General features: G+C 30.6%; 6 protein-coding genes across 7 annotated transcripts; 4 read left to right on the plus strand and 2 right to left on the minus strand.

Annotated features, from left to right (window-relative positions):
* Positions 1–656: 656 nt before the first annotated feature.
* Positions 657–2,976, plus strand: OCT59_019762 (uncharacterized protein). The gene is made up of 4 exons (XM_025332028.2): positions 657–1,864; positions 1,953–2,174; positions 2,245–2,320; positions 2,387–2,976. The coding sequence occupies exons 1-4, from the start codon at positions 776–778 to the stop codon at positions 2,476–2,478; spliced, it is 1,479 nt and encodes a 492-aa protein (XP_025178595.1). The 5' UTR covers positions 657–775; the 3' UTR covers positions 2,479–2,976.
* A 130-nt stretch (positions 2,977–3,106) lies between these two features.
* Positions 3,107–4,737, plus strand: OCT59_019763 (uncharacterized protein). Of its 2 annotated transcripts, XM_025317318.2 has the most exons (3): positions 3,107–3,186; positions 3,263–3,316; positions 3,387–4,737. In XM_025317318.2, the coding sequence occupies exons 1-3, from the start codon at positions 3,126–3,128 to the stop codon at positions 4,511–4,513; spliced, it is 1,242 nt and encodes a 413-aa protein (XP_025178594.2). In that variant the 5' UTR covers positions 3,107–3,125; the 3' UTR covers positions 4,514–4,737. The 2 variants fall into 2 exon arrangements, with proteins under 2 accessions (XP_025178594.2, XP_066005492.1); XM_066143773.1 differs by having other exon boundaries at positions 3,263–4,737.
* A 985-nt stretch (positions 4,738–5,722) lies between these two features.
* OCT59_019764 (uncharacterized protein) lies at positions 5,723–7,568 on the plus strand. Its single transcript, XM_025317317.2, has one exon. It carries the CDS (start codon positions 5,799–5,801, stop codon positions 7,287–7,289), a length of 1,491 nt encoding a protein of 496 aa, XP_025178593.1. The 5' UTR covers positions 5,723–5,798; the 3' UTR covers positions 7,290–7,568.
* A 318-nt stretch (positions 7,569–7,886) lies between these two features.
* Positions 7,887–11,861, minus strand: OCT59_019765 (uncharacterized protein; the record flags this gene model as incomplete). Its single annotated transcript, XM_025317316.2, has 11 exons — positions 7,887–8,213; positions 8,286–8,572; positions 8,651–8,857; positions 8,933–9,061; positions 9,147–9,818; positions 9,906–10,308; positions 10,386–10,576; positions 10,653–10,907; positions 11,043–11,097; positions 11,241–11,621; positions 11,715–11,861. The coding sequence occupies 11 exons, from the start codon at positions 11,859–11,861 to the stop codon at positions 7,887–7,889; spliced, it is 3,054 nt and encodes a 1,017-aa protein (XP_025178592.1).
* A 750-nt stretch (positions 11,862–12,611) lies between these two features.
* Positions 12,612–14,385, plus strand: OCT59_019766 (uncharacterized protein; the record flags this gene model as incomplete). The annotated part of the gene is made up of 6 exons (XM_025317315.2): positions 12,612–12,977; positions 13,058–13,619; positions 13,697–13,747; positions 13,819–14,123; positions 14,212–14,291; positions 14,359–14,385. Exons 1-6 carry the CDS (start codon positions 12,665–12,667, stop codon positions 14,383–14,385), a joined length of 1,338 nt encoding a protein of 445 aa, XP_025178591.1. The 5' UTR covers positions 12,612–12,664.
* Positions 14,386–14,608: 223 nt separating this feature from the next.
* OCT59_019767 (uncharacterized protein) lies at positions 14,609–15,529 on the minus strand. The gene is made up of 2 exons (XM_025325991.2): positions 15,109–15,529; positions 14,609–15,034 (listed from the first exon to the last, which is right to left on the minus strand). Exons 1-2 carry the CDS (start codon positions 15,343–15,345, stop codon positions 14,639–14,641), a joined length of 633 nt encoding a protein of 210 aa, XP_025178590.2. The 5' UTR covers positions 15,346–15,529; the 3' UTR covers positions 14,609–14,638.
* Between the last annotated feature and the right edge of the window lie 1,480 nt (positions 15,530–17,009).

Here is a 17,009-nt window from a genome sequence, read left to right on the forward strand (position 1 = left end):
GTTACTATAAAAGTTTTTTTCGGGTTTGAAACTTATTCAAAGCACTTTATTAAACGTAAAAATAGCTAGTTACACAGGTAAGTTAATCCGATTTCCTCTTCTGGTTTTTTTTTAATAAAAAAGAAAAAAAGAAATCAAAGATTAACAGGTTAATCAAGTTAGGTTAAAATGGTTAAAAGTCAAAACTACCCTGATCTAATATTAAATTATAAAAATTGATTACCTAATATAAATATTTGAATCAACTTAAATGAATTGACTCTTAGAACTCTACTACTTATATGTAAATAAAAAGAGTAATAATTTTTCATATAATAAATTTTTCATATAATAATAAATAGGGAATTCTATTTATATACTTTCAGTATAAATAATTTTTTTTCGATTCATTAGTTTACATTTCAGTATAATTCAATTAGATTTTTACAAGGAAAATAAACAAAAATAAACAGATCAGCATAAAGCTTTCCTTGTCTAATACTCTTGTTTGGTTATTGTTATCCGTTTTAAAGTTCGGCAAAATTTTCGTTTGAAAATTAATGTTTATACCAAATATATGCAATTAGTGCTAACTAACTGACCGCAAAAATTATTTGTACACCAACTCCGCAATTAACTATTCGATCAGTCCAAATTATCATGTTAAATTATTTAGAAGTTCTTCCATTCCCTTTTATCCATTTTGTAATTTGTTCTTCGCGCCCAATCTAACTTTTGAATAAAGTCAACCTCTTTTATTATTTACCTCAACTTTACTTACATTCCTTTTGTTATTATGAGCAAATTCAAGAAGGGGTTGACTGTAGACCGTGACGTTGGAGACCCGATGCGTCGACCTCGTCCTGTCTCACAAGAAGGGTATTATTATCCAGAAGAACATTTTAATGACAAACACTTTTTACACCCAAACTCTAAACGTCAGCCGATGCGTCAATATGGCTCTTCCGCTTCTTTAGAAGTGCGTCATGAGCAAAATCGTCGGCAAAGAGAACAAGAGTTTTTTAATTCACCATCTGGTACACCCAAACCGGCGACTTTTGAAAATTCACGAAATACACCAGTAATGCAAGCGTCAGCTTATTATCAGCAGCCTACTAAGCAGACAAGTGATTATCATAGTCGTCGTATTCCGAACTCCAGGGAAGTTCCGCGATCCGTACCAAATACAAATTTACACGGCATTAATACCTCCAACACTCACTTGGGCTCCAATCAAAATTCTTACCATTCCAACTCTCCAGGTTATTTAGCACCTCAGTCTCATCTATCAAATAATTCGCGTGCCCCTTCTCCACAACATCAAATACCTCCATCAAATTATTCACAGCCGATTCGAAAAAATTCTACTGGACAATTTTCACAAAATTCTATGAATTTGCAAAGGCCTTCACAAGAATCACTTGCAAAACCATTTGTTGCGAATTCTCGCGGCACAGAACAATATCAAAAGTTACATATTCCTCCAGGTCATAGGGAACTATCACATCAATATAATCATTATTCGTCCAACAATCAAAATAAAACCAGAGAAGCTCCAATTGTAGATAGTAACCACACTCAAAGTAGAACTAGAGAAGTTCCAATTGTAGATAGTAACCACACTCAAAGTAGAACTAGAGAAGTTCCAAATTTAGATAATAACTACACTCAAAATAAAACCAGGGAAGCTCCAATTGTAGAAAGTAATAATACTCCGCGTTTAAATCTGCCTGATCCTGTTACGATAGAAGATTATATTTCACAAGCAATTAAATATCATGAAGATGATCAACTTGCAAAGTCAACGGAATATTTAAGAATAGCTGCAGAAAGAGGTTCTGCTGTCGGAAAAGTTCTATATGGGATAGCTTTAAGACATGGATGGGTAATTATTACAAATAACTTATTAATTTCGAATAAATTCTTGAATCCTACTATTAAATCAATGACACTTTGTCACATTTTCTGTTTAGGGATGTAAAGTAAATGAAGCATTAGCGTTCAATCATCTTCAACAAGCTGCAGAATCTGCGATAACTATCCTGAATGGTATTAATAAAACGGTTAGTATGTCGGCATTTAGAGGAGAATTGGTTTTAGCGATTTATGAATTAGGTGTATGTTTCCGACATGGTTGGGGAGTTATAAAAGCTAAAGCAACAGCCGCACACTATTTTGAAATAGCAGCTAACATGGTAGGTTAGATTTAAGAATTCTAATTTCCCATAAAAAATTTCTTGACTTTATTAATTTTGTTGAAATTAGGGTGACCCTGATGCACAAAATGATATAGCATATTGTTATTCCAAGGGAGACGGGGTGAAGAAAGATATGAAAAAGGGTAAATGTAATTTTGTTATTATTATTTAACTTTTAGTATACTTAATTAAATTTTATATCCAAACAGCTGCCAAATATTACAGGATGGCAGAAGCACAAGGTCATGGCACGTTGGGCAATTCTTGGATTTACAAAGAAAAGTATAATGATAATAAATAATAATTAATCATTTTGTTGTGAATTTCCGTGACTGGAATTTTATCCTCTTGATCGAGGCTGGAAGAACAAAATTTGTCGTGGACATTTTTACTATTATTCTAATATTTACTTTCTTTATTTTACCTTTCTTGATGTATATAATTATTATTACTATTCTTTTTTTTAAAAAAATCATTATTTGTAGAGGGTGGGGGAGTTTTTTGAGAAAACTAGAATTTTAAATTTATAATTTATAGATGTAACATAATATTTATTGTTATATCATATTTAGGTATAATCCAATCAAAATTAATGGACAGGTTTATTTAATTTATTCATTTATTTTATTCGTATTACTTCTTATCTGATATTATCTATTTTTAAAAAAAAAGTTTTTTTTGAAAAATCTCGGTTCATTGAATGAACAGAGAAGTAAAAATTTGTATATCTTTTATTTGCATAATTTAATTTTTATAATTGTGAATATATTAAATGACGTTAGTCGCACAAGTTTTTGTTAAACGATCGGAAATTTTTGAAAGTGATCTTTTTATCCTAAGCATTAAAAAACCAATTACATCACAAGATATATGTTGTCACGTGGTTGTGAATGTGTTACAATTTTGTTCGCACCAACACTTTTTTCTTTGTTGCTTTTCATTCTCGTCATGACTGATCCTTACTTATGTTCGTTGAGTCAATGTATTATCGACGATATAAAACTTCCAGGTTTGTTTTTTAAATGTTAGAGACGTTTGAATGCGTAAAATAATCAATCTAAATATTTTTCTTATATTGTAATTAGATGGAACATTTAGGAAAGATGTTTTAAGTGGAGGCGGTGTATATGCTACATACGGTATTTTATTTTTTTATATCAATTAAATATTCGAATTAAACAAAATGAACATTGCATTGTTTTTAATTAGGAATGAGGTTATGGTTTTCTCCACCGGAATCACTAAGAATCGCATATTCCTTTCACGCTGGTTATGATTTTCCAATCAATATTCTAGAAAAATTATTATCATTAAATATTTCTTTAACACAAATATGGCATTCAAATTTACCTTCAATTCGTGGATTAGCTACTTTTACATCAGCAGATCAGCGTATATTTGTTTATCAAACTCCACCGATAGGAACCGTTCCAGCAGATTTACCAAGCTCTTACCTAAATTCCAAAATTTTTCATTTCATATGTTCCCCAAGTTGGGCTTCACAGCATATTACAGAGATTTTAAAATTGAGAGATAAACAATTACCTCCACCAATTTTTGTATGGGAGCCTGTACCAAATAGTACAATAAAAGAGAACTTACAATCTTGCGTGGAAGCCATGAAAATGGTTAATGTATTATCTCCGAATCACGAAGAAGCAGCAGCACTTTTAGGGCTGATAAGCGGGGAAGACGAGGAAGTTGATAGATTTTTATCTGAAGAAATGTTAATGTACATGGCGGATAAATTTTTGTCATATCAAATTGGACCTCAAGGGAATGGGTGTGTTATAATTAGAGCTTCTTATAAAGGTTGTTTAGTAGCAACAAAAGAAAAAAAAGAAATAATACCAGCTTATTGGACAATATCAAGAGATGGCATTAAAAATCCTCACGTTATTGATGTTACAGGAGCGGGAAATGCTTTTTGTGGAGGGTTTATGGCTGGGTTACTTCGATCAAATAATGATGTTTTTGAAGCTGCCTTATATGGATCTGTTAGCGCATCATTTACTGTTGAACAGCTCGGAGCTCCAAGACTCGAATTTGATCAAAATGGAAATGAAATTTGGAATTCGGGTGAAAGCCCATATGAAAGGTTACACAAATTAAAACAGCGAGTTAAAGAAAAAATTAAAGAAAGATTAAAAGTGAAACTAAAAGAAAGGATTCAAGGAAAATTGAAAAACAAAGATACTAATCATCATCAAAATGGGATTGAAACGGGAGAAATGGATAAAGATAATAATATTGGAAAAGATAGTAGTGATATTATTAGTGACGGGAGAGACTTAATAGATGAAAATTTTCGAGATCGTATGAGTCCGGCTGATTAAAGGATTCCTTTTTTTTTCTGTAATGGTTGTAAAGTAATCTCAACTATTTTATTTATCGTTATACTACAATAATAAACAATTCACGTAGTTAGGATTTGAATTTTTCTCATTACTTCCTTACTTTCATTACTTTCATGTACAAATTAATTCTAAATTTCATTATCAAAAAGGAATCATTTGATTAATAAATGTTATACGCGTTATACGCGTCAAATTTTAGTTTTATTTTATTTATTTTATGTGGTGGTTCTCGCGTCACGTCATGTGATAATGTTTACACCATGTAAAATAACCAGTTATGTAATTTTTTAATATATCCAATAGTATATTTTTTATTTTTTATATTTTTTAATTTTTTATTTTTATATGATAGTTAGTAGAACATGCCCAGAATATACACATATGTAGTATCTAGGGGTTAGATAAATAAACGGGGGGTCCAACTCAAATGTTACACAGGCTAATCATTGAAATCATTGACCGCCAGAACTGTCACTCTCATATATTGGTTACACAAACGAATTTTCATATTAAAATTTCACTTTTTTTTATTTTTTCAACACGTACACATAGAAAAGCAGCCGATCCCAGAAGCCAAGGTTGTATATGCTAGCTCTATATAGGCGAAGTTTTTTCATTAAAATTAGATCACTGGTTGCTTTGTTCTTAATTTTATATGTTTTTTGCTCTTTTATGATAGTAAGTTAAAATTATATCCTTTTTTTTCGAGATTTCAACAAGTATATACTAAATATTTTTACGTAAAACATTTTAAAATAGCTTTTTCTTCTTTTATTATGTATTATTTTCAAGTGTGTAAATAAACTTTTATATGTTTTTGAGGTATTTCAAACAGCCGATCCAAAATTTTAAAAAATATAGACAGAATATTTCGAAAAAAAAAATATTTTCGTGTAGTTTCACATTTCGTCATTACCGATTTATCATTTTTTTTCATAGATTATATTGATTATCGGCAGATCTTTCACTTTAAACATGGGGTAATATTTAATTTTAATAGTAACACATAGTAATTTACATATGGCTTCAGTTCTGGCGATCACTGATCAGTCTGTGTAACATTTGAGTTGGACCCCCCGTTTATTTATCTAACCCCTAGGTAGTATTTTAACATAGTTTTTTGATTTATTTCATGATCATGTGATAATGCTAGTTTTAATCCAACAATTTCGTGTAACAATAAAATTTGATAGAACTTACACGTTCATAAGTTTTGAAAGTCTCAAGTTTCTCTAAAGAGTACATTGGCAATAACTAATTATCGATGGCAGAAAATTCATGTCGTCGACGTAAGAAGCAAACTCAAGATAACAATATTCTAGTATTTTTAACGCCACCTCCATTATCTGATATTACGCGTCAAATCAACAATGCGAATTGCAGGCTTGAAACTTCAGAACCTGTTACCCCGACTCCAGGTGTACCACCCAAGAAAAGAATAAAATGTGATAATTTACAAAATGATTCCCAACCTGATTTTTTCGCGAATATACCAGATAATATTCCAGTTTCAACATCTTCGCGTCTAATTAAGGACACCGATTTGTATTATGGGTTAAGTTTGCAGAATGCATTATTTCAAAGGGAAATTTGGGGATCTACTATTATGGGTGGTTCAACTATGGCTTCAAGGAGATGGAATGTTTCGACGCGTTTTTTTATAAAAGATTTTAAAACCACGGATAATAATGTGTTTAGATTTCTTGGTGATCGAAATTTCGTCGCGCCATTTGTTTGTTCTTTCAGTCATGTGGCTTGTAACGGAAAGCTTTTAGCCGCAGCAGATGAAGAAGGAATGGTGGGATTTATTGATGCTAGATATGACAATACCATTGAGCTTGAGCGGGTTCGTAATGAATTTCGTGCACACGATAATGCCGTTTTTGATGTTGTGTGGAGTCACGATGACTGTTCGATGGTTACTGCTTCCGGTGACCAAACTGCAAAACTATGGGATGTGGAATTACAACAATGCAAGTCAACATTTGGAGGACATACTTGTAGTGTTAAATCTGTCAATTTTAATCCTTTAAATCCAAATTTGTGGGTAACTTCTTCAAGAGACGGAAATATATTTATCTGGGATACCCGGTTAATTGGAATGTGTTCTGAAGCTTTTAAGCCAATTATTAGCATTCGCAATGCACATTCGCATGGCATCTCAAAGAAGAGATCAAAAAAAAGTAGTCAACTTCCTCCAGTTAGGAGCAAACCAACCAGCAGTGTAACGGGAGTACAATTTTTATTGAATCAAGATTTATTATTGGCATCCTCTGGGGCAAGTGATAGTATCATCAAATATTGGGACCTACGAAATCAAGACGCATCAAGTAATCCAACGCCAGTTCAAACATCTGTTAACGGTTCATTGGCCAAACGACCCCATGGTATATCAGATTTGATTTTGGATAAAAGTGGTACTCGTTTATACGCCAATAGTACGGATAACTATGTTTATATGTATGATGCTGCTAATCTGGGAGCTCCTATTGGTTATTTTACAAGTCAAACTTACAGATGTTCTACATTCTATATTCGATTGGCTTGTTCACCTGATGGTCGTTATATTGCGAGTGGATCAAGTGATAAATCTATTTATATTTGGGAGGTTGATTTTCCTGGTGCTGAACCAGTTGTTTTGAAAGCTCATGAGAGTGAAGTTACAAGTTTAAGTTGGTCAAAAGATATTGAAACAATCGCTTCCTGTTCCGATGATACAACTCTGCGTATTTGGCGAATTGGTGGATCAAGTTAAGAATAAAAAATTTCATATAACAGGAATGACGCTGGATTATGAATTAATAAAAATGAAACTTATGTATTACTTATTTGTAAGCACCAATTAACATTGAAATAATGTATCGTGTGCATAAATTAAAATGCATATGTATATTTTTTTCTTATAAAATCAACTTGAAAATAAATAATATAATATATAACAAAAAAAAATATATATAAATATGTAAAAAAAAATAATATATATATAAAATGATACTGGATATCAAATAAATTGTTAATAAGCAAATAAAATAAATAAAATAAAGCCTATAACTGTAAACAACCAAAAAGTCGCAAAACCTAAAATATAATAAAAACAATTGTTAGGACAGAAACCAGTTCCGATTAATTTTTGTTGCCTTTCTAGGCTTTACAGGCTTTGACCCATTTTTTCCCTAATTTTCCTTACCCTCGTGAATACATTTTAAGTGAAATAATAAATAAATAAAATAAATAATAAAATAATAATCATAGTAATGAAATAATTCATTCTTCAAATTTTATCCTAAAAAAAAAGAAATAATAAATGTTCTAACAAACTAATAAAGAGTATATAAATATGTATAATTTTTTATCAAGATGCTCGTTGTTCAACTGGAATTGAATTTTCATTATTAACAATTGATGATGATGATGATGAAGCTGGATATATATTAGTAGAATTAGGATTTTGATTTTCACTGTTTCCTTGCTCAATATATGTCTGATGTTGTGGGTTATTATGACGTACGACTTGTACTTCTCCATTACCAGAACTTGGTCCTTCGCCATTATTGTTTGAATTATCTTTTTTTGAAGAAACAAATTTTTCACACCGTCTTAATATATCTTTTGTAGTTAACCCTTCAGGATTACTGAATAGATCTTGATCGTGTAAAATTGCTGCTAAATCTTCTGGGACCTATATTTTTTTAAACATATGTTAAATTTTTTTTATTCATAAACGTATAATATTTTGAAATTTCTAGCTTACCACCCAGAAATCATCTTGATAATTAAGTAAACTATGTACAGCCTCAATAGCTAAAAATGAATCATCTTTAGTTGGATCTTTTGATTTAGAATATAGTATATTTGGTGTAATTACTGTGGCGAGATTATGCAAATCCATCTTGCTTCCTGTTTCCTCATCTACGTGAGAAAACGAAGCTACCCATTTGAAGAATATAAAGAGAACTTCCATAGTATCACGATTAATTTTCGGTAAAAGGCAACACGTAAGATGTAAAATCTTTTTACGATCTGCTTCATTTACAAGCTCTACATTTATAAATTGTATAAAATTAGAATCGACAAACCATGTAAATTAAAAATACTTTAAATATTGCAGATAATTACTTTGTGAGGTTATAAAAAGTCTATGTAATTTAAAGGTGAGTAACGGATCAGGAAGATCACGTAAAAATTTTTTCATCAACGCAGCCACCTGTACAGGATTATCCTCGGAAAGGTTTACCGCTGAGGGGTTCTTATCTATCGCTTCGCTAAGATCTTTTAATCGTCGAATATTACCATTTTTACGGAATATACCTTCAACTGACATATCTAACAATATTATAGAAAAATGTCAACAAAATAATAAAAATAAATAGAACATCAACACAAGTAATTATATTATACCCATTGTTTTCATGGCAGATATACTATCGTCGACAAAGCTAGGAATCCTTATACGACCAGGGCCAGCACTTAACACAGAATCAATACCATATCTTTCGACAAGAACTTCAAGAGGTACACCGAATGTGCCTATAAAATATAGATGATATAACATGAATTATTTGTACATTATAATTTGTTCTATTAAATTATAAAATATTAATATGAATCAGACCTTTTTTCTTTATAGGTTTTTTCTCTGTCGGCTTAATCGATGTAACAAATTTTGTCCATAATGTAGCTTTTTTTGATCCAATCAGATCTAACAGCTCTTCTAACGTAAAATGCTCCTTCAAAAGCTGTTCCATTGCAAGGACAGCTACATGTTTAACAATAAAGTATTCTAAAGCAGAAAGCTCAGATAAATAACACTTTGAACGTGATTTGCGTCTTGACGTTTTATTTGATTTGTCTTCAGGAACATTTTTTTCCATTTCCGCTGCGGCTATAGCAGAAATATCAGCTAATGTAATAGCTTCATTTTGTGAATCAAATTTTATCATATTTTCTTGTGATTGCGACTCATATGCTTGATCCTGTACGATTCTAACATGGTGTTGTGAAGGAGCTCTTGCTAATTTGTCCTTCTCATTAGGTACCGAACTCGTTGTGGGCTCCGATTCTTGTTCTATTATTCTGGATCGTGTTGCAAATCTTGCCGAATTAGATAATTTAGTATCCATGTGAACGGACTTCATACGTTTTATATCAGTTCTATTACGAGCTTCATAACTATCCCCACTGGAATAAGATTTCGATCTAGAATCTTTACGAATAAGTCCAGGTTCCGATTTCTGCTCTTTACGCCCACGTTCAACTTCGATATCCGATTGACTTTGACCCTCATCTTTTAATAAACATAAACATGAAGATATTAATAAGGAATATTTATCATAAAATATTTTCACCCAATATTTTCAACCGATAAAATTACCTTTTCTCCTGAGTAAATTATATAAGCGCGATAGTGCCACACGTAACAAATATGTATACTGTTCCAACTGAGTTACATACTGGAATCCTAATGCTGATTGTTCATTTGTGTCATTTGGACAAAATGCCATCTCCGTTATCTGATTAAAAGATGCATCCTTATATATTGTTCGCAATTCACGAGAACATCCAGAACATCTCAAACAACCAATGTGCCATCGATATTGTCCATATTTGTAACACTCCTCTTCAACCGTAATGCGACATGCATGACACGAATCTGACGTAACCTCACTATCACTATCTATATTCGTGTCTTTATCTAGTTGACTACCTTTTTTTGTAAGTTCGACAAGTTTACCTAAGAATTGTCCTATTGCCCTAGTATTGTCAAAATCTCTTTCCTTAAGGTAATTAGAATTTCATCAATAATAATTTATTTTATTGGATAAATAAGTATTTAGTAAAAATATATAATTACCAATTTCAATGCACCTGTAAGCGCGATCCTAATCAATACTTTTAGGTAGTGTGCTAACCCTGTCACTAAAGATAAGAGTTCCTGTGTTATACCCATTTGTCTAACATCTGTTTCCTTTGAATGCGATAATAGGGAGAAAAAATTAACTATTTTTTTACAAAGCATTTTTGCTTCCCTATTGTGTTGAAGACCTAATATTATAAATCGAGAAAACTAAATGTTACCAATAATAGAGAATACAAAACATTATTTCGAATTAAAACTAACCTTGACCGCTTGTTTGTACTAATTGATTTTCTAAATCATCAATAGCAGAAAATAATATTTCAACATGACTTATAAATTTTTCAGCCATTCTTACACCATCAAAATAAGATCCGTTTGACACATGTAAAAGCATATCCGAAATACACGCTGCCGACATTTCTTCAAATGTAGAAAGCACTGTCCATATATTATAAACTTTTTCTTCCATGGCTTTTTGCTTGTTTTTAAGTTCTTCGGGCGACGTAGCCTCTTGTTCTGGTTAAAATTCATAAAGTTAAAAATTTACGTTATAATGATTATATCAAAATAATATAATAATGATAGTAGTCATAATTGAATATAAAATAAACAAAATATGTATGTATGTATACTCAAAGATTAAGCTATTACCATTTTCCAAACCTTGTTTATCATCTGGATGGTTCGACAATTTTACATTCCAAAACTAACCAAAATTTTGTTAATAATACGAGTTAGTCGTAAGTTAACATATATATGTAACTAATTCATAAAAAAAAAAAAATACCGCGGTAATTTTTTCCCGGGTAATAAAACAAACATGGGTTTGTAGATAGAAATCCGGCATACCTTATGGATCATATAACATTCGGGATGCCAATGTTCGTCAATACTATTTCGATTAATTTCTACAAATTGTTTTAGAATAGCAGTTTGGCAACCCGCACATTTGACCGCAAATCGAGTAGAGTAATGGTAATGGCAGTAAACCTGGCCGTCATGTTCATAATACGAATCTTGAGGGCCGAACACTGTAGGACAAGCAGAACAGGTAAAGTGTTCAATGTGATACTTCTTATCAAGAGCGGTAATATAAGATCCTCGAAGAGCACCACCGCACTTTTCACAGATGAGATTTAGCCGTCGAAAATAGTCTCGTTCACATAAAGGGTATTGTTTTCCATCTGGACCTTCTATCGGAAAGAATTTAGCGGCAACAATAGTTCCACACTATATTAAAATAATAATTCAAACCAGTTACAATAAGTAATTATCGTAAATTTAAGGGATTTCAAAAATTTTCATAATACGATGATTAGTTACCTGACATTTGAAGCAATCTAAATGGTATGTCCCTCCCAAAGCCCGTACAAATTGTCCAACTATTAAGAGTCCACATTTCGCACATGTTGTAAAGTTTTGTTTAGTGGTATTGGCTTCTTCTGGAACTACCTCACTACGATCCGCCATTACTTGAAATCGAAGCGAATTAAAACAGTCGAATAGTAATATCGAATGCTTAGTCGTTACAGATGGCCACTATGTTTCGTCAATTTGTACAATTTGTAGAGAAGTTTGGAAAAGTGGAATACAAAAGGTCTAAACCATTAACGCAATAAGTTCAAGTGAAAGATCGCAAATTAAACTCGGTCTATTATAATAAAAGTGTGAATTAAAAAAAAAAATTTTGTTTGAAGTTTTTCCAAGTGGTTCGCTTCGCCCCTTTGGCAATTTTTGGTAAAATACAAGAACTAGCCACATTTGTCATCTCTTAATTTAGTAGATGACGTGCAATAAATAATTGCTATTTTTAGTATCAATTCTTTAATCGGAGAAAAAATAGATTAAAAGCATTTGGAGATTTGCAATTGTTCAAATTTCAGTTTCGTTACACAATAAATCTTATATTTACTAGAGTGTGACACATATAGAATGGAATAAAACGATTCGTTTACTATTATTACTAATGTAATGATTAATGCAAAAAATACAAAAGCAATGATATGGATATGTACTTAATGTTTTTGTTTTGTATATACACAAAATGATTATTCCATTCTCTCAATTTGTACTGATCAAAAATAAACTAAACTTGGCTTGGATCCTCAGATTTTCAAAGGTAGTGGTATAATGCGCCACAAGTGATTACCGTATTTTTGAGTAACAATTAATTGCGTGGCTTGATAAATATTAAAAGCTAATTATAATCTTGAAATTCTCATTCTCATGAAGTTTTTACTATTATTTATTCAAGGCAATACAATTTTAGTACTATGAAGGCAGAATCTAGCGGTACGAGTGAGCTCGAAAACTTTAGGGAACAATGGAAAGCTGAAATTTCAAGGCAACATAAAAAAGATTCTCACTCGAAATCTCCTGCAACTAGCGCGAATATATCCAACGCTTCGGTTGACGTCAAAAAGTCATTGGAACTTTCGGAGGAATCTATTGAAATTGAAGTGCCGAGTACGTTTGAATTAACCAATACTAATTCAGATTCAACCGATCCAGAAACAATAAGCCATAAAGCCTTGGAGATTTATGTAAAAGCCGTTACAAAGGAAAGAGAAGGAAATTTAAGCGAAGGTTGATTATTTTTTGTACAGAATTTGCAGAATTTATATAGTAGATTATAATCGTTCTTACAAGATTTTTAATTTTTAAAGCTCTTAAATATTATCGTCAAGCCTTGAAACTCGATCCTACTACAGAGCATTCCTACAGGAAGCAACTCTATAATGTAGTTAACGGTAAAACAATAGATCAAGATTCAGAATCATTCAATTTTTTTACCAAACATTTGGAAGAGGTGCCACAATTTCCTTACATTTTTATTGGAGAAGATTATGAAAAAGGCAATAAATCTTTAGAACAACAAATAAAAGATGATAATAGTATTTTTAATTTAATAAATAGTTTTCGAGATTTGCAACTTGATTTGTTACCATTGAAGCCCAATAAAGAAGTTTATATTGCCAAACTTCCTAATGAATTAATAGTTTGCATCCTTCACCAGTTAATTATTAGAGGAGATGTGACCTCACTTGAGAGGTTTGCCTTAACTTGTAAGAAATTCTTTCTCTTGTCCAGAGAGATTTCATTGTGGCGTTATTTGTGTGAAAAGGCATATCGAGATAATAGTTTGCCACTTGCTGTTTCTAATGTTTTAATCGAAGAGTATGTTAAATTATATTATCATAGTGACTGGAAAAGGATGTATATTGAAAGGTAAATAATAAGTCTAATTATTAAATTTTACAAAGTATTTATTAAATTTATTTATTATTAATTTTTTTTTTTATCAGGCCACGTATACGACTGGATGGTGTTTTTATATCTACATGCAATTATTTAAGGTAAAAAAAAACTGGTTCAAATAATAATAATAATAATTCGCGTAATTTTAATTTCGACGCTTATTAATTAGACCTGGTTCAGCAGAAAATACATGGAACCAGCCCATTCATCTTGTTACATATTATCGATATATTCGTTTTTATTCTGATGGCACTTGTGTTGCTTTATTGACGACAAATGAACCTATAAATGTTGTAAAAAACTTTGGATGCGATTATAAGTCTAAAAGTTTTATGAACGGTAAATGGGAATTAAGTGATAATCATATTTTAATGATTCAAGCGAAAGATCCTGATTTACGCAAATTTACCTTCCATTTGATTTTTGATTTGAAATCAACTCATCGAGGAAGACATAATAAACTTACATGGATTGGTATGCTTATAAAAAAATTAAAAAAATTGCAATATTTGTCACAAATTTTATTAATCCTTTCATAATTGAAAAATTCTATTTGGTATAGAATATTATAGTATAAATAATTTCACTGATGAAAGAACTGATATATCTCTAAAAAATGAAAAATCTTATTTTTTCAGTAAGGTAAGAAAGTCGCTTTGACTTTTTTTTTTTGCTGTGATCAAATTATTTAAAATATTTAAATCATTAGGTGAAAAGTTATATTGTCGTGTGGTAATTCTGCGCAAAACCGTTCAGATTCTATTTTCTGTTTCACCGGTTAAATAAATTTTGGCAATAAGAAATACGTAAGCATTTATCCGATATTATATATAGGATTGCTAAAAATAAATATTAGACCTAAAACTGCACTTGAGTATTAGTTCTTTATGCAAAAAATATTTACGTCAGGAATTCAGATTTATTGAATTATTTTTATTTTGAGAATGAAGCAATGAATTCAAGAAACGAATGTCATGTTTAAAAACTATTTATTTGTTCATATCAGATAAAACTTTCTTTACAGCGTCAGCCACAAGTTTCCTCGGAGCTTTACTACTATCAATTTTAATTTCTTTCATTATTCTACTAAAATCTTTTGAACCTTTCAAACCACTAATATCAAATTTTTTTATGAATTTCTTGACTTCAATTTCAATTTCATTTTCTGACATTTGTTCTGGTAGATAAGAAACTAATATATTTAATTCGCTTTGTTCATTTTCAACTAAATCGTTCCTTCCAGCTTGAGAAAATCGTGAAATTGATTCTTGTCGACGTTTTATCGCTCGATTTATCGTTGCATATATTTCTTGATCGGTTGGAACTCCATCCGTCGTCGTTTGCGATGTTGATTTACTTGCATATGTAATATCACTAAGTATTCCCTAAAAATCCATTCATCCATATAATGATAAATCATTTTAAATAGATGAAATTTTTATTATAATTAAATACTTACTCTAACAACATTTAATTTCAATTGATCTTTTCTTTTCATTCCATCTTTAATTTCACTTTTTAGCCTTGTAAAAAGGGAGAGTTTAGTTTCTTCAGAAATGCTAGTAGTCGAAAACCTACGCGTTGCATAAATTATTGCCATTCTATAACGCGATTCGATTTTATTACATCTTCTCAAGATCATTGGTCGGAATAGATGCAATTGCGTTACAGAAAAATTAGAGCAATTCGAAATCATTTTTTAATACTTGAAAAAATTTTTGCTAAAATTCCAAAAAAAATTTTTTTTTAGGATTATTTGAAATCACGTGGCTGAATAATTTTTTTAGGGATACACAATATTTTCCTGGCAGAAGTTTAAGGTTATTCATGCCCTTTTATGTTTAATTTTTGATTGGCTTGAGTCATTAGTAAAGAATCGTGTTTTCTAAATTACATAAACTCCCTTGAGAAAATAGTAAATCAATTGATTAGGTAGTACAAGATTTTTGAAATTATTTTATTACATAAGTTAAAATTATAGATTTGTTTTACCTTAACCAAGTATAATTAAAGTTCAAAAATAAAGAATCTTGACATATTGAACTTCCAAAAAGTAATTTAAATACTAGTCAATACATTATTAATTAATTACATATCAAAATTTTTGCATATTATATAATATTAGTAAGTTTTAAAAGTATTAATTCATTCCAGTATATGTATTGATCAATACTAGTTATAATTTGCAATATTAATATATTAATTAATACTTGTATAAACAGTTGGTATTAATTTTAATGTTAGTACAGTCGGACCTTGATGTACCGATATTCTATGTACTAATAATTGCCTCATTTGCCTGTACTGATAAATTTTTGTTATTCCATTTCACAATTAATAAAAAAACCTCGTTGTACTGATATTATATATAATTTTGCGATGTAACATGTACCAATACTCACCCCTTGTCCCTTTATAGTAGTCTATAGTAAGGTATACCAATATTTTAGGTTATACTGATTTAATTCAGGGCACTATAAACTTGGCCTAAATTAACAAGAGGATTTCCATCATTCCATTATAGTAATTAGATTTTTTAGCTCTTATTTCAACACAAAATGTGAACAACTTTTGTTTCATGAAATGTATGTTAATGAAAAGCTATAATTTAATCTTTAAATAAACTCAGAATTTGCATAATGCCGCTAAGAATTAGACTTTAGCCTGCATTATGATTCACTATATAACAATAATTCGATATAATAATATATTTTACCCAAACCAGTAGCATCAATATATCGAGGTCTGACTGTAAATTGTTTAATATCATTATATTTTATGATCTAACTACTGAAGATCACAGGTCGAAAAGTGAAAAATCAGGCATCAATCAGTCACCAATCAGGCAGTTTACTAACTTTTGATCCAGTGATCTGAAAAAGATGAAATATAGCTCATTGGAATCGTCTCAACGAGACGAATCTAATGGTAGTAAAATCGCATTTCTAGGATTAATACTTGATGAGAAATTAAGTAAAATATAAAAATAAAAATGTATCATTTATATTTTATTTAATTTTTTATTAACTATTAATCCTAGAAATGTGATTTTACTACCATTAGATTCGTCTTGTTGAGACGATTCCAATGAGCTATATTTGATTCTTTTCTGATCACTGGATCAAAAGTTAGCAAACTGCTTTTTTGATTAATGACGGTATTTAAGCAAAATCGTCGGAATCACCATCGATCACCATCAGTCACCAATCAGGTACCTGATTGGTGACCGATTGGTGACTGATTGATGCCTGATTTTTCACTTTTCGACCTGTGGATCTTACTGTTGGTAAATAAGTAAAGAAAGTAGTAATAGTTCTTTTTCTGTATTCTATTGTCTACTTGAATAATTGGTTATTTAAA

Source organism: Rhizophagus irregularis, chromosome 29 (genome assembly GCF_026210795.1).
Source record: "Rhizophagus irregularis chromosome 29, complete sequence".
Classification (NCBI taxonomy): domain Eukaryota; kingdom Fungi; phylum Glomeromycota; class Glomeromycetes; order Glomerales; family Glomeraceae; genus Rhizophagus; species Rhizophagus irregularis.